Consider the following 23,517-nt stretch of genomic DNA (forward strand, 5'->3'; position numbering starts at 1 on the left):
AACCTTCCATACTGTACAACTCAGGAGCTCCCCTCTACTTGCTAAATGGGATCCTGCCCAATTGCTTAATAAAGCTAATTACATCTTCAAATTTACTAGACTGAATTTTGTGTTTTGACAAAGTCATCAGTTATCTCTTCTCACAAAAGTATACCAAATTGCGTCTCTTGTTAGGATGCCCTGGTCTACTTTCTCTATTGTACGTTCAGAGTGTGAAGCTCCAAAACAAAACATGGTAATAAAAGTACAAACTTTCAAATCAAAGTTATGATAAGTAGGATCAGTTCACAAAGAGCATGCAATCATTAGGTTTTATGACTTTCTCCAAAAATAATAACCCCTTTCCACTTCTATAGCAAATTTTACAGCACTTTTCACATCTTATTTCACCTCCAGAGAATCCCCTATGAAACAGGCAGTTTCTTTATCCCCTTTTCCAGGGCTGGAATAAGGGTGAGGTGGGCGAGGCCCTTGCCTCAAGTGCAAAAATTAAGGAGGAGACAAAAAAAATTCAGTAATCAAGATAAATAAATTGTTAATATTCAAAAGATTTTTAAAATAGCAAGTATAATGCAAAAAATTAAATTATGAACAAAAAAATGTTTAAACAAAGACAGGATCAGTATCACCAATGCCTCGGCCTTCAATATGGCTCAGTGTGGTACTACAACTTTCCAGGACAGAGAAACTGAGCAACAGAGTGTCAATTACACACTCAAAACTGTAAGGTTCTTTAAGGCAGAAGCAGATTTCTGTGACAACAGTCCAGGCCAATTCCCTGTTTTATAAGAGGAAAACATTTGCCATGAGTTTGAAAAGGCTAATAACCAAATCTCTTTGAAGTAACACTATTCTTAATCTAAAGGTAGAACTGAAGTCGAACTCACAAGGGATGTAAATTGATATAAAGACCAACAAAATATTAGTTTGTTTCCCTAATCGATGCAATGTATACGTCTGAAACCAAAATTTTTAAATGGATACTTACTGATGGAAGAATAAGTGTCTTGAAAGAGCCTAAAAGCAAAACGGGGAAGAAAATAGAGTCATAATTTGAATATGATGATATAATACACAACTCCAAAGACTCTCCTAATACTCTTTCAGATAAAGAAATCATAAGCTTATAGAATCACAAACTTATTTGGTCAAAACAAAACAATTTTATCAAAGCCCAGAACGTGTGAGAGATTACTACACATCCTTGTGCCAAAGAATTAAGGAAACCTGACCCATACTTAAAAAGGTATCAGTAGGTGAACCCCACCCCACACCTCAAAAATTAGTTTAAGTTCTGCTTCTCTTTTCCTTTATCATTTTTGTCATTGTTGCTGCTGTTCTTGTTGCTGCTTTAGGGTTATACACATATGAGAGACACTTCAATGGATGTTGAGAAAGAACCTGAGGTTTATTTCTTATGTTCTCAGACCCTCATGATTAAGAAAGAAAAGGAAGGGATTAGTCACGTCAGGGGTGAGCTGGGACTCATAAGTGACTCACTGGTATTAGAGTGATGCAGACTTCTTTTCACGTACAGTTTCTAAACATAGGACTACTAATTTAACTCATGCCAATTTCTCATCAGATCTAATTACTTCAAGGGAAAAAATGTTTCAAGTTAAAAATAAAAGAGTACTTATCCGAAGTTCCCATTTAAGTGATATGAATTCAGAGTGGTGATGGACCCTCACAGTTTCTTCATTTAAGAAATACTTGTGAGTGGTGCCTGGGTGGTTCAGTCGGTTAAGCGTCTGCCTTCTGCTCAAGTCATGATCTCAGGGTCCTGGGATTGAGCCCTGCATTGGGCTCCCCGCTCAGTGGGGAGTCTGCTTCTCCTTCTCCCTCTGTATTCTCTCTCTCTCTCTTTCTCTCTATCTCTCTCTCTCTCTCTCTCAAATAAATAAATAAACCTTTTTTTAAAAAAAAGAAATATTTGTGAATATTTAAGAAATATTTACCCCAGTGAACAAGACAGACATAGACCCTATCCTCCTGGAAGCCTCGTGTGTCTATCCTAAGGGAACAGAGAGACACTGGAGCACAGCACAGTACAGAGCAGGGGGTTGAGCAAATGGCTTCTGGAATTAGACTACACCAGTTCTATACTGAATCAACCATGTACTAGCTCCATCCTTGAAAAAGTTGCCTGATTATCCAGGCTCAATTTTTTCATCCATAAAAAGAGCATATTCATAATTGTATGAATCTCACAAGGTGGTTGTAAAGCATAAGTATGTTGATACTTATAAAGTGTATAGAACAGTGTCTGGCATAGAGGAAATGCTTGATAAATAGAAGTTATTCCAGAGCCAGAAAACATGGAAGAGATATCTGCTGGAGATGTCAGCAGGATCTTCCAATTTTTATAATGGAGCATTTAGTCAATCAGAACACATCACCAATGTCAAGTTTATAGATTATAGAGTCATATAATGCACTTTCTCAACCAAAATATTAAGTATTAGAAAACCTTGATTTCTTAGTTTTGTTCAATAAATAACAGAAATAAAAGCTAGTACATTTATACCCTGATAAATGGCCTAAAGCAATCCCCAATCTGCACACACCCACCTGAAGACCACTGCCCCAATGGGCCTCAGTGAAATACAAATATGTTGTCTGCAACAGATAAGCAATTCATCAAAATCACTTATCACCTAGCACAGATCAGTTTATCCAGTAACTGTCACCATAAGAAGCAAAGAATAGGACTCTTAAATAACAGGACATTGGACAAAAAGTGTCTTGAAAAAGTGAAGAAAGAGAAACAACTGAACAGATACAGCTAAACACGAAGGACTGCAATAAAGATAGATAAGGTGGAGCCCACCTCACAGGGATCAGGGGAAGTTACCTAGAAAAAAATGAATGATGCCAGAAGTCGAGGATTGTAGGATAAAGAAAAATTAGCCAGATGAGAAAGGAAGGGAAGAGTTTCCAGGCAGAGCAGCAGCAAATGCCAAAGAGTGGAGCTCAGCATGTGTCCGCAGAAGCAGAGCTGGCAGGGAGAGGACTGTAGAGATGAGGCTGCACCAGACCCTGAAAGGCCTTTTACACAAAGTGAGTCCTGGCCAGGACAATCACAGGTTATGCTGCTATCCCAGAATCCTGATTTAACATTTGTCCTGAATCTTTTTGGTTCAGTAAACTATTGACATGAGATGGATTTAATCTGTACAAGATTTAACTTTGAAATATTGTAATCATACTTTGGTAATATCTCAACATATGGGAAGAAACTTCTTTTTAAGTTCTTATTTTTAGTGGGATAGGCATATTCTATACTGAACTGAAGTAAAGTTAAGAAGCCCTATGATACTGCAGCAACTAAACTTGGTGAAACATTCAAAAGAACCATAAATAAAATATACTTGACAACTTTTATGCTGTAAAAATATTTGTTGAAGGGAGTCATAGTACTATCCAGGCAAAAAGACAAACCCTGTTATATTCTTGAACTGAAACATGTAAATAATTCAATATGGGGGAATAGCTGGAATTGAGAATATCCTCCTGGGATCCCTGGGTGGCACAGCAGTTTAGCGCCTGCCTTTGGCCCAGGGCACGATCCTGGAGACCCGGGATTGAATCCCACGTCGGGCTCCCGGTGCATGGAGCCTGCTTCTCCCTCTGCCTGTGTCTCTGCCTCTCTCTCTCACCCTCTCTCTCTCTCTCTCTCTCTCTGTGACTATCATAAATAAATTTTTAAAAAAATGTTTTTAAGTTTTAAAGAAAAAAAAAAGAGAATATCCTCCTATCAGTAGAATTTGCTCTGATCTTAACATGTACCTCAGCTGATGAGAAGAATGTTCTCAATTAAAAATATACCAACCAGGGGATTCCTGGGTGGCTCAGCTGTTTAGCACTTGCCTTCAGCCCAGGGCATGATTCTAGAGTCCCAGGATGGAGTCCTGCATCAGGCTCCCTGCATGGAGCCTGCTCCTCCCTCTGTGTCCCTGCCTCTCTCTCTCTCTCTCTTTCTCTCTCATGAATAAATAAATAAAATCTTAAAAAAAAAAAACAACCATGAACAAGTGGAATCTGAAATTAAAAACAATACCATTTACATTAGAATCCCCCCAAAAAAGAAATACTTAGGTATAAATCTAAAAAATGTGTACAAGATCTATATAAGGAAACTACAAAACTCTGATAAAATGAAATCAAGGAAGGATTAAATAAATGAAGAGATGTTCAATGTTCATGGATAGATAGACTAAATATTGTCAAGACATCGATTCTTCCCAACTTGATCAATGCAATCCTAATCAAAATCCCAGAAAGTTATTTTATGAAAATCAAGAAATTGATTCTCAAGTTTATAGGGAGAAGCAAAAGACTCAAAATAACCATCAATACTAAAGGAGAACAAAGTTGGAAGATTGGTGCTACCAATTCCAAGACTTACTGCAAAACTACAATAATCAACGCAGTGTGGTATTGGCAAAAGAATAGACAAACTGATCAATGGAACAGAAGAGAGAGCCCAGAAATGGACCCCTACTAATATAGTTGAATGATCTTTGGAAAATGTGCAGAAGCAATGCAATGGAGCAAAGACCGTCTCTTCAACAAATAATGCTGGAACAATGGACATCCACATACAAATAAATGAATATAGACACAGACTTTACTCCTTTCAGAAAAATTAACTCAAAATGTATCATAGACTTATAAAAAGCATAACTACAAAATTCCTAGAACATAACATAGGAGAAAACATTGATGATGACCTTGGTCTTTTTAGATGTAACACCAAAGATTCAATCCATTAAAGAAATAATTCAGGGGCACCTGCGTGGTTCAGTGAGTGAAGCATCTGTCTTCAGGTCAGGTTGTGATCACGGGGTCCTAGGAGTGAGCCCCATGTTAGGCTCCGTGCTCAGCAGGGGGTCTGCTTCTCCATCCCCCCCAACTCGTGCTCACTCACTCTCTCTTGCTCTCTTTCACTCTCTCTCTCCCTCTCAAATAAATAAATAACATCTTTTTTTAATAAATAAGATCTTTTTTAAAAAAGAATTCATAAAGTGGACTTCGTCAAAATTAAAAACTTCTGCTATGCAAAAGACAATGTCAAGAGAAAGGAAGAAACGCTGCAAACTGGGAAAAAATATCTGCAAAAGACACATATGATAAAGAACTATAATCAAAAACATACAAAGAACTCTTAAAACTCAACAATGAGAAAACAAATGACCAACTAAAAAATGGACCAAAGTAATTAACAGACAGCTCAGCAAGGAATATACACTGATGGCAAATAAGCACAATAAAAGATGCTCCACATCATAGGGAAATGCAGATTAAATCAATAAGATACCAGGATGCTGGTATCCATCACTGACAATATCAAATGCTGGCCAGGATGTGGAGCAATAGGAACTCTCACATACTGCTGGTATGCAATGCAAAATGGTATGGCCATTTGAGAAGACAAGTTTGGCAACAAAACTTAACATATTCTTACCATACAAACCAGCAATTACACTCCTTGGTATTTACTCAAAAGAACTGAAAAAGTATGACCACACAAAAATCTGCACACAGATATTTAAGGCAGCTTTATTCATAATTGCCAAAGCATAGAAGCAGCCAAATTTCCTGCAATCAGTGAGTGGATAAATAAGCTGTGATACATCCAGACAATGGAATATTATACAACTCTAAAAAGAAATGAGCCATCAAGCCATGAAAAGACACGGAGGAACCGTAAATGCATATTGCTAAGTGAAAGAAGCCAGTCTGAAAAGGCGACATACTGCCTGACTCCAAATAAACAACATTCTGGAAAAAAGCAAAACAATGGATACAAAAAAAAGATCAGGTTACTGCAAGGTGGTACAGAGATATGAATAGGCAGAGCACAGAGGGTCTTCATGGCAGTGAAAATATTCTGTATAGTATTATAATGATGGGTATATCATTATACATTTGCCAAAACCCACAGAATATACAAGAGTGAACCCTAAGGTAAATAATGGACGTTGGATGATTATGATGTGTCAGTGTAGGTTCATTCTTGCTAAAATAATAATAATAATAATAATAATAATAATAATAATGTGGGATTCCCGGGTGGCTCAGTGGTTGAGTGTCTGCCTTCAGCTCAGGGTGTGATCCCAGGATCTGGGATGGAGTCCCATATCGGGCTCCCTGCGGGGAGCCTGCTTCTCCCTCTGCCTGTGTCTCTGTCTCTGTATGTGTGTCTCTCATGAATAAATAAATAAAATCTTAAAAAAAAAAAAAGTACCATTCTAGTTAGTGATGTTGATAATGGGGAAGCTATGCTTGTGTGGGGACACAGATAATATGGGAAATCTGCAAAAAAAAGAAAAAGCCTTTATGTTCAAATCATCTGATCATTCTATTATATATATTTGTATAAATTATATAAATATATAAATAATAAAATATTATGCATACAACAATATACATAATGAAATGGTCAGATGACTTGAACATTCAAATAAATTGTAGGTTATGGATTACAGCTACTGAATAAACTAAGAGTCCACGAACTCATGTTGCTCAATAATCAAATAGATGACTAACTGAAGGAGAAGAAAAAGTTCTTCTTTACCATAGAATTCCAACCAGTAAATGTAGAAGGAATCATGGAATTAGAAAATTTCACAATTATCATGGAAATAACTGTCTCAAGCAATAATCATCAATCTTATGAGTACAAGCTGGGTGAGTGAGACTCATGAGAAATAATGAACTAGTGTTTTTAACTGCTAAGTTTCAGAGTGGTTCAGTCACAGAAATGGATGACTAGAACACTCTTGAAATAAAAAGATTAACTAGCAACCTTCTAAAGGAGCATAGTGCAACACAATAGCCTCTAGCCACAGTGGCTATTAAAATGAGCTACTGGAAAAAAATAAATAAATAAAAATAAAAAATAAAATAAAATAAAATGAGCTACTGAAATGTGCTACAAATGCAAAATACACCCATATTTCTAAGACTTAAAAAAGCAAAAAGAATATAAACTATCTCAGCAATAATTTTAGAGTAAGTACATGTTTAACTGATAATATTTATGAATTATTGGGTTAAAGTATATTATTAAAATTAATTTTATCTAAAAGTTAAAAAAAGGGAGGGGGCACCCCGGGTGGCTCCGTGGTTTAGCACCACCTTCAATCCAGGGCCTGATCCTGGAGATCCAGGATCGAGTCCCATGTCGGGCTCCCTACATGGAGCCTGCTTCTCCCTCTGCCTGTCTCTGCATCTCTCTCTCTCTCTGTGTCTCTCATGAATAAATAAATAAAAATTTAGAAAATAAAATATAATTAAATTAATTTTATCTGGATTTTCTTTACCATTTTTCTAAGATTTTATTTTTAAGTAATCTCTACCCACAACATGAAGCTTAAGCCCAAAACCCCAAGATCAAGAGTCACATGTTCTACTGACTGAGCCAGCTAGGTACCCCTATTTTTCACCTATTTTTCCCCAAAGATTTCATTTATTTATTCCAGAGAGAGAATGTAGGGAATAGAGAGTGTGGCAAGCCGACTCCATGCTAAGCATGGAGTCCATCTTTGTCATAGTGGGTCTGAGATCATGACCTGAGCCAAAACCAAGAGTTGGATGTTTAACCAACTGAGCCACCCAGGTACCCTTATTTTTTACTTTTTTATTTGGTTAATAGAAAATGTTATATTACATACGTGATAGCATCATACTTCTATTGGACAATGTTAGTCTAGAGGACGGAAGACTCACATTTCTGATTAGAAGCAATAAAACCACCAACAGTTCTGACCACATACAATTTTTTTAATTTGGTGAATAAAATAATAATAGATACTATTTATGATGTTATAAAAGCCTTACATATATTAACTGATCTAATCTGCATCATAATCCTATTAAGTATTATTTTCCTTATTTTATAAATGAGAACCCTGAGTCACAAGAGACATTAAGTGACTAGCCCAAGGTCACACAGGAAAGAAGTAACAGAGCCAAGATTCTAACCCAGGCAGCCTGGCTCTTGGGTCTGAGCTGTAAACCACCACTCCATACTGCCTCTAGGTACAAGAACAGCAGCTGTACCTTTGTTCTTTTACTCTACATACCCTTGATTATTGTGAAAGTTCCCCAGGCTAGAGAGCTTCTTTGTGCATGTTATCACTACCACTCATAAAGATTCAAAATCTCAATTATCTCAGGTCTCCTCTCTTCAGCTCTATGCTAGTGATCAGAGAACCTAGGGATTCTTCTTCATCCATTTTCTCCCAATCTTTACAGTTATCCTATAAGCACTGCAATAGCAGAACTAATTTTTTTAAAAATTCATGTTATACAAAAACTTCTGAAGAGGATATAAAACCTAGAAAATTTCCCGACTCTTATATCACTTCACACAGTTTCCATACATTTGAAGTTAATTTCAAGATCCGAAAAATCCCTCTTCAAAGGAAAGTTAAACAATAACCACATCTGTCTATAGCAGGATCCCAGGAACGCCAATTCTGAAATGGTTATTAAAGTGCCAAGAGTGTTGTTAGGGAGTGCTCCTGTAATCAGCACACAGAGAAGGGAAAAGAAAGGAGACAGGACTAGGGAGAGGGGGAGGTGGAGCTGCAAGACAGGTTCCAGAGGTGTCCACAAGGGACACTCGGAAGCAGGGGAACGAAGCTGGACCTTCACCCAAGGAGGGGTGCCCCTCAGGCAAGGCAATTCTCTTTAGCAGATGCAATCCCCAAAGGGAGCTGGCTGTGAGGGCAGTCTGCCGCAGCACTCCCAGGTGCTTGAGGAAACCAGTCCTTCTCCAAAGGGCTCTCTCTACCTGGTGGTACAGCACAGCATCCACCACGCTACCCTACAGTGGGATAAAGTGGACAAAACTAAAGTGCAGAATGCTGAGCCCAAAAAACAAGTACCCTTGATTATGGAGAGGTATTTATTTTTCATTACTTTAAGATAAATCATCGGGGTTGACTATTTTCTCAGCCCAGTGACTTGGAGGAAACAATGTGCTTCCTTTCCATCATGGCCTGACACAGTCTACCTCCCATCACTGGCAAATTTACAAAGACTAAGTGTATTTGTTGAGGCAGGGAGTGGGGAGGGGTAGTATTTATTTTTATCTAAGAGACACTAAACAAGGAGAAAGTAAAAAACAGCTGTGAATCTACAATCCAAATAAATCCAGTAGGCTGATTAATTGGAGGGCAAGCATTTCAGCTGAAATTCAAGACCAGCTATCCAGATTTGAAGTTCAGGAAATCCCATTTCATAGAACTTTTTTTTTAATGTAGCTCTTTTGGGTCAAACCTTTGAGGGGTTTTCTCATTAAAGAAAAACTGGAAGAGAAAGTTGACTGCATGCCTGGCTCTCACTACTCTGACAGATGACAGTTGTGTGTTCATAGGCCCAAGAAAAAGAGCCAGACACAGAACTGCACCTAAAAGCAGCAGCACAGGGGCACCGAAAAGCAGGAGCACCCACCCCTAATTCTTGCTAGGTTCAGAGAGTGGCTCAAAGGATGTGTAGGGAGATCCAATTTAAAGCCCACTCACTAGTCTCATGTGTCCTTATTAAAAGGTCAACTTTAAGCACTTGACATTTTTTTCAATTTGTTTTCTCTCTAAATTTACAAATGCAGCTTGGAATGTCCCAGGCACTTACTAAGCCTTCTGTGAACATCCTAACATTCTAGCAATAATTTACACAATCAAAACATACAACTGGGAGCAGAGTGGTGGGAATGTAGATGAGGAATAGTAATCTTTCTGTGCTGTTGCTAGGTTGAAGATTAAATAGACAGCATTTGCAAATTTTTGCAACCATTTCAGCTCCCTCAGAGCAAGGTTCCACTCAGACACAGGAAAGAGTGAGAGCACCTCTTGAAACACTGCCTGGCATGCCTTTAAATCACGGACTAAAGATCTGCTCTGTTATACAAGGTCCTTCTCAACATTATTGTAGATAAGTCTGTAAAATTCAGGTCATTTTTGTGTATAACCACAGAAAGTCAATCTTAGAACCCTTTCAGATGCTTTCTCCTTCCCAACATTGCAGAAGCCACTCAAAAGGAACCTTGTTTTAAGGCTTCACACTTGGCATAAGCCTGACAGCTGGCCGTTTGATTTACAAATAGAGTCAAGCTATTTTTAAGTTGTGTAATAAGCATACACAAAAACTAACCTTCCTTTAACTTTTTAAACACACTCTATAATACCATATGCTGCCTCTTCTGACATCTGTGTTCACCAAATAGCTCTGTGGAGAACTGCTGAAGGGAAGGAGTGTATATAATTGGAAATCCAACAGATCCAGAAATATTCTCTATGGAAGAAGAAAGCTTTTCCATTATCTGCATATACATATATATATATATATATGCTACATGTACGTATATAAATATATATGCAAATATATATATGCTATATATATAAATATATATATAAGCTTTTCCATTATATGCATATACATATATATGCTACATGTACGTATATAAATATATATGCAAATATATATAAATATGCTATATATATAAATATATATAAGCTTTTCCATTATATGCATATACATATATATATGCTACATGTACGTATATAAATATATATGCAAATATACATATGCTACATGTACGTATAATATATATAATATATGCATAATATTCAAATATATGCAAATATATCAGCTCTCTGATACTCAGCAACATAATCTTAAGTATATCACTTTCTTAGCTGAAAACTTTGACCTCCTTACCAAGTTATTAAATACTCTCTCATTCAGCATTTTCTCAGATCACAGATGGACAAAGTGAGAAAGGGAATTTCCCACTACCTATCTGTGGATGACAAAACCTTAAAATAAGCTTCTGCCTCACAGCTTAATGTCACTTTAAAGCCAAGTAACTCTCCAGTGAATCCAATCTATACAGAAACGACCAGCATTTCGAATAAAAGCAAGCAAAAAAAAATCTCCTTTGGTCCTTTCTGCAGGTCTTTAACTTTTTTTCTCTCCTGCCTCATTCTTATTTACAAACATCTCAATAAACACAAGTTTCATAGTGTTGTGTTCCCTTTAGACCACTGTGAATCACTAGGTCAAACAAAACGCACTAAAAGTAAAATAAATACAATGGTACAGTATAAGCCAAATGTTAGGTTCGACACATATGTAAAACCAAGAGTCAAACAAGGCTCTGGGCTACTAAGTAAATGTACAGGGCATTTGCAATGGCAGGGTTTGCAATTTATAGCCCAAGGGCCAAATAAAGCCCACACCTACTTTCATATAGTTTGTGAACTAAAAATGGTTTTGCATTTTTATATAGCTGGAAAAAGAAAAAGAATAATATTTCATGACATATGAAAATTATATGAACTCCAAATTCAGGATCCGTAAAGTTCCATGAGCACACTCATTTACTCTGCACCATCTCTGTAGCTACTTTGCTGCTAAAAACACAAACAACAAAAACCATAAGGCAGCAAAACCTACCATGTTTACCACCTGGCCTTTTATAGAAAAAGTTTATTGCCCCCTATGGTATGGTGCTTTTTTAGGGAGATTTCCTCGTTTCTCAAGGGATAAGGAATAAGGTTGAAGGCCTGCTTGAGTTAGAATCAAAGTGCCATCAATAGAGACCTGGCCTGATGCCACAGCTGGTGCTCACAAGGGTGACATCAATAATAACATATGATACTAGGAAGTGCTAGGTACGACAACACAGCTGACATTCTCCAGTGTTTACTATGTGCCAGACAATATGATAAACGTGCTAAAGCAGTGCAATAAAAAAAAGGATAAAATTAATTTTAATAACATATTTTATATAACCCAATATACTCAAAATATTATCATTGAATGTATAATCAATACTGAAAAATTATCAGTTTAAAAAAATTTCAGTTTTACTGCACTTTTTGGTATTAAGTATTCAAAAGTCCAGCGTGTATTTTATACTTGTAGTCCATCTCAATTTGCACAAGTCACAGTTCAAGCACTCAAAACCCACAGGTAAGGGGATCCCTGGGAGGCTCAGCGGTTTAGAGCCTGCCTTTGGCCCAGGGCGCGATCTGGGAGTCCCGGGATTGAGTCCCACGTCGGGCTCCTGACATGAAGCCTGCTTCTCCCTCCTCCTGTGTCTCTGCCTCTCTCTTTCTCTCTCTCTCTATGTCTATCATAAATAAATCTTTAAAAAAAAAAAAACACACAGGTAAGTCACGGCTACCATACTGCACAGTGTGGCTCCTAAGCACTATCACATTTAATATTCAAAACAATGCTCTAAGGTAGGCTCTATTATTATTGCCATTATACAAATGAAGAAATGGAGATTAGATGAAATAAAGTGACTAGCCCAAGGCCACTTAAGTAGTAAGAGGTAGTGTTAAGGTTTCGATTCCAATGTGGTTCAAGAACCCCCAGTTTACCTGCCATATCTCCCAAACTGTACAGAACAGACCTTCCAAAATATTAATCCAAACAAAATCTCATGTTCCCTCCCTATCCCTCCTCTGTAGCTTGGTGCACTCACAAGGTTAATATTTGAACACAACACTCTTCTATCTTTTCTCTCTTATCATGTTGTGATTACCTCAAGCTCCCACGTAGCCCTGTAGAAGTCCATCCCTCTTCAACCCAACAGGCTCATTCGCAGCATTCATACCATACTCCCTATTCCCATGCCCATGGTAGACACAGTTAATCCATCTACTCTCTATTCCAGTGAACCCAGACTTGACCTTAACACCATCAACACAGCACTGCAAGAAGCCTCTACCATAAACCTAAGACAGCACATGAAATGAAACCTACTTTGCATCCCAGTGAGAAGCCAAATATTTACACCACCCAATGCTGTGCCATATACAATTTGATGCCTAATAAATATTTGGAATTCTCAAAATAGCAACGCCCTGTCTCAACTATATTTCTGAAAAAATTTAACAAGATTTCAGCAAAATTTAAATTTATAATATTAAATCATTGCTGCCAGCTACATTTTCATAAATGTAATCTCCCAACATTGCCCTACCAAAAGGAACCTATCAAGTACTCTTAAGAGAATGTAACTCCCTGTTTATTTCTGAGTACTTTACCACTCTGGCTTTTAAATTAGTTCATGAGGGACCCCTGGGTGGCTCAGTGGTTGAGCATCTGCCTTGGCACAGGGCCTGATCCCGGAGTCCCAGGATCGAGTTCTGCATTGAGTTCCCTGCGGGGAACCTGCCTCTCCCTCTGCCTGTGTCTCTGCCTCTCTCTGTGTGTCTCTCATGAATAAATAAATACAATTTTTTCAAAATTAATTAATTAATTAATTCATGAGTCATCTCTTCAAAACTAAACACCCAAGGACCTGCCTACTACTCCCCACCCAACTTCCTTCATCAAATTTTCTTTGGTCAATTTCACCCTCACCCTTGCAAGGTAAGAAAGTCAAGTCATGGAGTTTTCCTAAAAGAAATGAAGACTGGAAGAAACAGAGCAAGACCAGAACCCATTATAATTTCCTTCTCCTCAAGTTTTGTCATTGCACCTTTGGTATGATGATCATCTTAGCCCAGACCAAGAGTTAATAAGTTACAATTCCACTTCTTACTCACACTGACATTCCCATGGCAATAATAAAATAACTACCCAATCCCTACAGGTTCAAGTGAAGCATATTACCACCATAAATACCCCGTTCTCTTTTCTATTCTCCTGTGTTCCTTCTCTTGATACCAATAAAAGTATCAGGCCTTGCATTCCAACATCCCACAATCCAGCAGGAACCCATTTGGTCATGACCAGGAAATATCTCCAATTTGTATTTCTCTCTCCAAAGGGCCACTACTTGTAACATATATCCCCACTCCCTATTGAAGAGATGACCAGGTACGTACAATTTAGAGGCAGATAAATAACTACTGCAAAGTTTTCCTAAAACCGTATTTCAATTTTATTCTTCATCTCAAGTTCATACCTCAAAATATTTATTTCGTTATCTGTTCTCTTGCTTTTCTTGCATCAAAACAAAAAGAACAAGTTGGGTTTCTTTTTTAAGGATTAATCCACTTACCTGTGCCCCTAATCCTGATCCCACCACTTCTTATCCATGAATTATCCACCCCTTCCTTTTACATCAACCCTTTTACCCCTCTACTGGGCATTTTAAGAGAACATATACTTCTCTCCTTTCAACTGTCAAAGTTCAGTAAAGAGTAGCCTACACTCTTATAGTTTCTCACTACCCATTTATTACTTAAAACTTGGCTTTTGCTCCCAACATTCAGCTTAAAACCATTCACTTCTTGTAACTTCCTTCCCTCAGCTTCTGAAACATATCACCATCTTCAGTCTATCCCTGTCTCTGGCTGCACGTTGTCTATCCATTTCATTGACTGATTTTCCTTCTTGCAAGCTTCTGTCATCAGTCTTGCCCCTTAAGCTTTGTCTCTCTTGTCAATCTCATGCATTTCCACCAAGACTTCAAATATTGTCTGCCTCTATGAAAACAATTCCTTAAACTCTCTCCCTGCTACAATTTCAAACTATCTGCTGCACATTTCCACCCGGATGTCTTTCTAAACTTACACCTAAAGCAGAATGTAGCATCTTTTCAGAAAACACACACAAACCTCTATCTCCCCATAGCTGCCACTCCCAGCTGTCAGCTCTTTCCTCTGGCACACCCTCTCCTCCTCTAGAATGTGAAATAACTGTTCCCACTAAATGCCAAATATATCAGCAGGAGTGGAACATGTATGAATGGACATTTGTATAGTTCTGGATGTAAAAGGTAACAGTACCAGGCACAGGGTCACACACAAGAAGTACTATTTACAAACCACATGAATTTTTTATACAAACAAGAAATAAAAACTCTCCAGCCTTCTGCACTGTAAATATTACAGGTTATCCTTCTGGAGCCTCTGAACCTTTTCTAATCCTTCCTTCCTCTTATTCCACACACACCCCCATTCATCCACATCCATACACAGCAAATAATCAGTAAATAATAAATTAAGGTGGGGGGAGGAGATGTCATTGGGCAAACAACTAGTTTCAACATTATAAAGCCCTCTTAACAACATAAAGGATCAAACAGCAACCCAGCCCAAATTCTTACAGGATCTAATTTCTATTTCCACCACAACCCCTCAGTGAGTCACTGAGGAACAGTGACTCATTTCGTGTAAGAAGAGGAGTAGCACATGTTTAACTTGGAGTTTAAAGAATCAGTATGTTCACTTTCAGCTTCACTCAATCACTGATTCATAATTAAATCCCAAAATATGTTTCTCCATCGCTTAAAATTAACATCCATTCTTAGGGTTGGGGGCTGCTTGAAAGCAAATACAGAAGTCTGGGAGGGGACTTCTCTCAGCTGCTATGAATCATCTGAGACTTGCAAAGGCATGCCTCTCACTCTCAGGCTTTCCAGTACTTGGTAGGAGCAATTCGTAAGATACTAAAGAGTAGTCGTTCTCATTTTAATGGGGCTACTTGTGATTACTGCTCAAAATAAAATTGAGATTCCCAGACCTTACCAATGTCTTGAAGGGGTGACCATGAGTCTGCATTTTGTTTATGATTTTATTTTTAGGTAGTCTCTACACCCAATGTGAGGCTCGAACCCACAACCCTGAGATCAAGAATCGAATGCTCCGCCAACTGGCAAGCTAGGCGCCCTGAGTCTGTATTTTTAATAAGCACAACTCACACTGCGAGAAATCCGGCAACAGGATTTAGTGTTAGGAAGATCTATGAGGCCCGGAGCTCCACCCCCACCCCATGCAGAACCATTAGTCCAGAAAGAGCAACTCTACCTTGAGCTGAAACAAGAGACTTGCACAAATATGCAGGTAAGCATTTTAAAACTCCTTAGTTAGCCTTATTTTCTTCCATATCAGAAAAATCAACATTTTCAAATATATCCTGGGTCTTACACATACTTCTCTATATGTTAGGAAAGTTTCCTAGAGTATAATGGAAACAGCACTGGACTGCAAATTTGGGGACATGTGAGATTTTCAGCTCTGCTACCAATAAGCAATTTCACCTTGGGCGAGTCATCAAACACCAGGCCTCAGTATCCTCAGCCATAAATTAGGTGACTGAATTGACTTATCTCTGAGGTCCCATCCAGATCCAAAATTCTATAAAGCTCCAAGTAAACTGGGTAGAGAACTTGCATTGCACTGTGATTCTTCAGATCCAGATTAGATTTCATTAGATCCAGGACTAAATCACCACAAGAAAACATAACAATCATTTTAGAGGAAGCTAACTGATACAACATTACATCAATATCCCAAAGTAAGGGAAACAAAAAATATGTAATGCTCTTCCAGCCAGTCTAAACCTTCAAATTCAGAACGAATAGAACCAACCTCAAATGCAGGCTTTACTATTTACCTTGTTAACTCTGGAAAAATGTTTTTTTCTCCCTTAGCCTCAGTTTCTTCATCTCTAAAATGAAGATAACAGTGCCTTCCTCGCAAGTTTACTGAAGTTAAGCATTGCGCATTAAGTCCCTGGCACTATAAGGAATATGTAATATGTTAAATCCCTTCTCAGCGCCCCCTGGTGATGTGCCTTTCATAGAGTTCCCAGTTCAAGATCATGCCAACAGATGATTATTAATTGCCTCTGCCACGATTGTTGCTATTCTTTTCTAAAACAACAGCTGCCATTTTCTTGAATAATTCCTATGTGTTAAGTGCTTTAAACATGTTACCTCACTTGCATAAGGCAGGAACCACTATGCTCCAGATAATAAAACTGAGGCCCGGTGAGATCATGACTGGCCACAGCCACACAACCACTAATGGAAGGACATTCAGGTAGCCTGGCTTCAGAGCCCAACCACACCATCATTACACTATGGTCCTTTATCCTCCGGCCCCACCTACCTATTTATATATATATATCACACACAATAGCAAAGACATGTGAATGAAGAGTCCACACCCTTTAAAAATAATTCTCACGTAACTACAAGTTCAGACTGAGTTCTACCGTCAAAGCTGCCTGTGAAAACCTGCCCTGGGAGATCTGCCTACACACTACACTAATTAATCTACTCTCATAAAAACCATGGGACTGATTTGGATCTACAAGCCATGAAACGTATGTTCAGGAGTTTTGTTTCCACCGGAAAGCCATCCAAACTGAATTGGGTGATTTTTTTTAGGTTTTTCAGATAATATCTCAAGTTTTATGAAATATTGATTTCCCACCCTTACTGGATCAAAATGGAAAATAAAATACTCCATTGTCAATGTGAGAAAGACAGAAAGACAATAAAGGACAAAGAAGAATTTTTAACTCAAAAAATGGGAAGTAAACACCCCCCCCCCATTAACTCTCCAAGATTTTAGAGCAAAAAGAAAAAGCAATTATTAAAGGCTATGGATACACTCATAGAGTAGGTCTTATGTCAATGGGAAGATGGAAGCAGGCTTGGCACAATAAATAAACAAACAGTGCATCCCAACCAGCAAGCACTCACCACAAGATGCCCTGCAGAGCACCTGAAGTTTCAGCTGACATTTTCTGTTTAGGTTTTCTTCTTAAATCAGATTCATGTGAAACCAGCAACAATGAATTCATTAATGAGGGGGAAAGGTGCATTCATTTTTTTTAAAAGCTTTTATTTATTTATTCATGACAGACTCACAGAGAGAGAGAGGCAGAGACACAGGCAGAGGAAGAAGCAGGCTCCACGCAGGGAGCCCAATGTGGGACTCCATCCCGGGTCTCCAGGATCGTGCCCTGGGCGGAAGGCGGCGCTAAACCACTGGGCCACCGGGGCTGCCGACGTTCATTATTATTTTAGGCAAATCTCACTCAAGAGAAACACTGAAAGTTCACAAATGAACATTTCAAATTGTAGAAAGAGGAAGGGAATGAAGCAGAAATAATAATTTCAAGGACATCAAACATAGTTCAATCATTCCATTTGCCTTCACAGATGAGAAGACAGTTCTCGTTTATGACCCATAAAATCAAATATTCTTAAGCTTTTTTTTCTTGATTTGGCATGGAACTCCAGGACAATATCACACTAGTGGAAAAAATAAAAAACAAGAAGGGAAGAAATGAGAGGACAGACTCACTCTCCACCCAACATATAGTCTGAATTGATTTCAAATGCCAAAGGGACTCCCATCGTCTCCCCTCTCGTAGATCCTACCTGCTGAATTTCTACCATGTTTTGTCAATTATGATTTTATACAACAGAAGACTATGAACCTAGCTCTCTTCACTATAAAGAGGATGATGTGCTGGTGATGATGGGTTGTGGCAATGAGGGTAGTAGTGGTGGTGATGATAATGGCAAGCACACTTCAGTGTCTGAATTTCACCACCGAAGAGGCATTTATATACTTTAGAGAATGCCACAAAGTTTAGCAGAAACACTTTTTCCTTAAGGGTTACTGTTCTAAAGGGCTACCCTAAAAAAAACTCATAATCGATTCCAAATAAATGGAGGATTCATATATTTAAAAATGAAAAAACTAATGTAATCAATGCCGCTGACCTCAAGGATGGAAATGTAAATAAAATCTTCCTTCTATCTGTCAAACAAATAAATGAACTCTTCCTTGAGGACAAGCCATACTTTTCTGCCTTTTTATTGTTTTTAATTTATTTATATTTTTCCATTTTTTACATTTTAATTCCAATGCAGTTAACATACAGTGTTATACTAGTTTCAAGTGTACAATATAGTGATTTGACACTTCCATATATTACTCAACACTCATCAAGATAAGTGTACTCTTAATTCCCTTTACCAATTTCACCCATCCCTTTTTAAAAGTATATTCTGCAATTTGAACCCCTTAGCTATTACCATTTCTAACATAAATTAAGCTACCAATACATTCTGGTTATGGTGAAACACTGCTCTGCCCTGGGAATTTCTAAAAAGACCCAGAGTGTTAGAAAAAGCCACTCAGAAATAATACCCCTCTTTACCCAGCTCTGCAAGAAGATGAATCTTTATTAGAACCGACCTTTTCCTGAAGGCCCTCACAAAAAAGTAATGAAATAATCAGACCTAAAATGTATTTATTTGCTTGTGTTTATGTGGCAACGAAGAAAAAAATGGATCCTAGGAGGATCTGTGGATTTAGAAGATCCATTCATTTGGAATGCTCATTTGTCTACATATTGCTGCAACTGGAGAAGTTAGATTAAAAAAAAAAGTCTTGGTCCTTAAGTCCTAACATTACAGGAAGCATCTGCTTTGAGAACAATGACTCAGAGCCTCTGATAACAGTAACATTCTCCTTTGAAAAAGAGAGAGCGCTCCCAGAAATGGTATTTTTCAATGAAACTGTATGTCAACAGTCAGAAAACAGCCAGTAAAAGAAGTACATTTTCTCCCTCTCTTTATCAAAGATGCATTCTGCTCTCAGGATAGTGTTGCCTGGCCCAGTCTTGAGCACTTTAGCCTTCCCAGAGACATATGACCAACTCTCTTCCCAAAAGAAAAATCTAAGGAAAAGGTTTTAAAATGAGTTACATAGCCCCCACCACCACCTGTACCATGTTGGTACTACTTGCAGAAAAAAGAAAGACTGATAAAGGAGATTGCAGAAAAGATAATGCAGTAGAAATTCTAAAATAAGAATATACAAACATCTGTGCAAAGCCCAAATATTTATCAAAATCATCCATGTTATTCTAGACCTCTGCATTGCAGTAAAACTGCCACACTAGTAGAGCCAAAATGGTAATTCTTAGTGACTAAATAATGAATGCGGAACTACATTAAGTATTGTCTGCTCTTAGTATTTCAACATTTTCCTTAGCCATTATCATAAAACCAGGATTCATTCATTTTCAGAAATAATAGGCAATAATGAAAGCAGAAGTCTGCCCTCATATAAAAAGAAATAATGCATCCTGCATCTTCTTCAGTATTACTACTTACAAATGATATTAATAGCTGGTGTTGAATTCCTCATAGATGCTGGATACTAACTTTCACTTTATACCTACTCTGGGAAGTAAGTTTCATTTATCCCCATTCTATAGGTAAGGAAATCGAGGCTCAGAACCGTTAGGTAACCACACAAAATCATATTGTCTTATTGTCAAGAAGACAATCCCAGATCGTAAGCCCTAATCTACATTTCCTCCCCAGGGAAACAAGGCCTCCCACTTTTCTGACATAGCTCCTATGAGCCTGGGTGGCTCAGCGGTTTAGCACCTGCCTTCGGCCCAGGGCATGATCCTGGGGTCCTGGAATCGAGTCCCACATCGGGTTCCCTGCATGGAGCCTGCTTCTTCCTCTGCCTGTGTCTCTGTCTCTGTCTCTCTCTCTGTCTCTCATGAATAAATAAAATATTCAAAAAAAAAAAAAAGAAGAAAGAAAGAAAGAAAGAAAGAAAGAAAGGAAAGAAAGAAAGAAAGAAAAAGTGGTATAGCCCCTGTACATATCACCTCTTCCTGACTTTTATCCCAAACTAGTCAATCTCCAGTGGAGAAAAAAAACACAGTTATAGATAAACTTTGATTTTATCTCCTTTCATGATGGTGTTAACTTCTCTGTTGATAGAGGTTAAACATTTATAAAATGAACTACTGTGGAATCCCTTCCACCCTTCATTATGTGCCCTTAAATTAAGGTTTTAAGATAACTCTTAACAGTATGGGCATTTATGTCTCAATTTCTGCCCTCTGATTAAACATCTGAACATGCTCCTAGTTAATTGTGTTTATATTAGGTAGTAGGATTATGGGTGATCTTGGTTTATTTCCTTCAGTTCCAAGATATAAGCACCAAGTATGTATTACTCTTTCAACTCGAAAAAAATACAATAAATGTTCATTTTAATAGGGAAAAAAAAGCTTAATTATTTATGCCCAAAATTATTTTTCCCTTAGTATTAAAAAAGAAGACATTCATCGACCCAATTTAATCCTAAACCAGATTAGAATCCAAATTTAAGATGTGGGTTCTTTTACAAATGACTCCTACAGTTACATCATTTTTTTCCTGTATTTAAAAATTAAGAAATATTCCATAAGACTGAACTTTAACACTGTGTAGCTCTTTTCCTTTCCACGGGCCTATTTAGTAAAATCCTTAGCACTTTATTAATATAAAGAAACATGGTTACATATGCTTTATATGAACTATATATAAATATGGTTTTGCTTCAGATTGTTGACTTTGCCCATTTCTCCCTCTGAGCAGTCACTGGCATCTATTTCCCAGCCTCCTTTGCAGCTAAGCATGGGGTCATCAGAAGAGGAACAGAAGTGATCTGAGCCATTTCTAAGCCTATCCCATAAAAACCTCCCACATAAGAAACTCTATGCTTCCCCTGCAGACTTGGAAGCCACATGTCGATGACCAGAGAGCCACAAAGTGGAAGGAATCTGGGTCTCTGCATCGCCGCTTGGGAGAGCATCCAGGAATACCATTTTGGACTTTCTGTGAGCAAAAGTTAAAACTGTACTATGTAAAGCACTGCAACTCTGGGGTTTCTCTGTTACCCTACCTAATGTGTGGTTTTGTTAACATACTCCAGAAGGGTAAGACTTCATGCTGTTTCTCTTACCTTTTTCAAAGACTCCTTCTGCTTCCAGGACAGAGACAGAGAGGTTGGCTGCCATCTTGACCAGCTCGGCCTTCACGGTGACCTGGGGGGGGCTGTGTTCCAGAAGCTCCACCCCAATAGTCACATTTCCTCCAGGCCTGACAATCCCTGGGGCTGTCACCAGAAATCTAGGCCTAAAGAGTCCCCGAGATGAGAAAAACACAGTTCCTTATCCTTACATCTCCATTCCTCACATTTCAGATAGTGAGACTCTCCACACTGTGCCAACTGCAATTGTTCCAATTATCCCAATATTGCCCCACTGCTCCATTTAGCAACTGCATTGAAATGCTATTGAAACAAGAATTCCCATAAATCAATCTTAATGCAGTAATTCCTGCACCACTAGTGGAGAGCATGTGTTATTATTTCCATTGTATAAACCACAAACAGCACAGGATGAGCCTCGGTGTAAATGGCTTGCACCGAGGCATGCAGAAGTTACTGGCAAAGTACAAGCCCCTACACTTCTCCTTCACACACCTCATCCCAGCGTGATTTTTTTTTTTTGACTTGTGCACACACACGCACACACACACACACACACACATTTTGCGGGTTTTATTCAAACTTTCATCCATGGGCATCTGCCCCGGAAAACATCATCTAACAAATACCAGTGATTGAACTCTATCGCCGGAAATTAAACGGCCAGGGGTAAAACGGCCAGGTGTAGCAGAGCAAAAAAGTCAGCAAAAACACCACTTTCTCTGCCCAAGCCAAGGGTAAGGGCTCAACCGCAAAAAAAAAAAAAAAAAAAAAAAAAAAAAAAAAAAAAAAAACCGGTTGGAGTGGGCACTTTCCATTAATGTGGGTGTCTCGTTAGTTATGTTGCTAGTTAGTGTGTGCACCCCAACCACTCCCTTCACCTCGGCCACACCTGGCCAGTGCCCGGGCTGAGAGAGCTAGTCTGGAAGGAGAAAACACACACACACACCACACGCCTTTGAGAAAGGAAGGCACGCTGTGCGGGGGAGGAAACAACGTGTTACGGGAAAGGCAGAGGTAACGTGCACTAAAACTAACATCTCTCTCTAGAAAGGTCGTTACTGCCAGAAAGACGCTAAACAGCTTCCACGGGCGGAGAAAGTAACTGTCCCATGGAGAACCGAGCTGCAGCGGCTGACGCTCTGCCCTCCGGGCCGGGGCCGCGCTGCCGGTTGCCACCCGCCCGCGCCCGCCCCGCCCCGCCCCGCCCCGCGCCCCCCGCCCCGCGCCCCCTCCGCGCGCCCCGCCGCCTGCCCCGCGCCCGCGCCCGCCCCGCCCCGCCCCGCCCCGCCCGCGCTCCTACCGCGAGCCCGCAGCCAGCACCGCGGTCCACACGCACACGAGGTGGGCGGCGGTCAGGAGCCCCCGGCCGCGCATCTCGGCCGCGTCTGCCTGGGCCACCGCGGGCTCCTGGGGAAACTCGCGCGCGCGGCGGGGTGTGGCTTCCCACCTCCTCCCCGCTTCTTTTCCCCTGACTCGGAGTTCAGCAATCTGAAATGGGCGCGCCTGCAAGCCGAGTGAGAAGTCTAAATTGAGACGGGACTTGGTGGCTCCACCCCTCCCTCCCGCATCACAATGGCGCTTCTCGCGGCTCCCGGCGAGCATCGAAAATCCCGGGCCGTGGGGGGGTCAGAGGTGCGGTCCGCTCGGCTCCCCGCGGAGAGCACAGGGCGCGCACTTGCCCAGCCCCCGGCTTCCCCGGGCTGTTTACACCAGCGCCCACCAACGATGCCCAGAGTGAATAAACAGGCCCATCCTTGTGAGGAGAAATTCAGAGCGGCTATGCGAAGTGGAAAAAAATCAATCATTGTCCCCCAGACTATGAGTCATAATTTTAGAGAAATGGCAAACACACAGACACATACACACACACAGAGCCCAAACCGAGGTATTTTCTGGGTGGTTGGTTAATGTATATGAAAGGACAGGAGAAACACTATTTTTACTTAAA

General features: G+C 39.4%; 1 protein-coding gene across 1 annotated transcript in view; it reads right to left on the minus strand.

Annotated features, from left to right (window-relative positions):
- Positions 1-23,073, minus strand: part of CD109 (CD109 molecule) — a 129,489-nt gene extending 106,416 nt beyond the window's left edge. Inside the window, exons 1-3 of the mRNA XM_041725239.1 lie at positions 22,870-23,073; positions 21,540-21,712; positions 989-1,017 (exon numbers count right to left, since the gene is read on the minus strand). Coding sequence (XP_041581173.1) covers positions 989-1,017; positions 21,540-21,712; positions 22,870-22,943 — 276 coding nt within the window. The 5' untranslated portion in view covers positions 22,944-23,073. The remainder of the gene's footprint in view (positions 1-988; positions 1,018-21,539; positions 21,713-22,869) is intronic.
- Positions 23,074-23,517: the final 444 nt, after the last annotated feature.

The sequence above is a fragment of the Vulpes lagopus genome, chromosome 1, assembly GCF_018345385.1.
Source record: "Vulpes lagopus strain Blue_001 chromosome 1, ASM1834538v1, whole genome shotgun sequence".
NCBI classification, from domain to species: Eukaryota; Metazoa; Chordata; class Mammalia; order Carnivora; family Canidae; genus Vulpes; species Vulpes lagopus.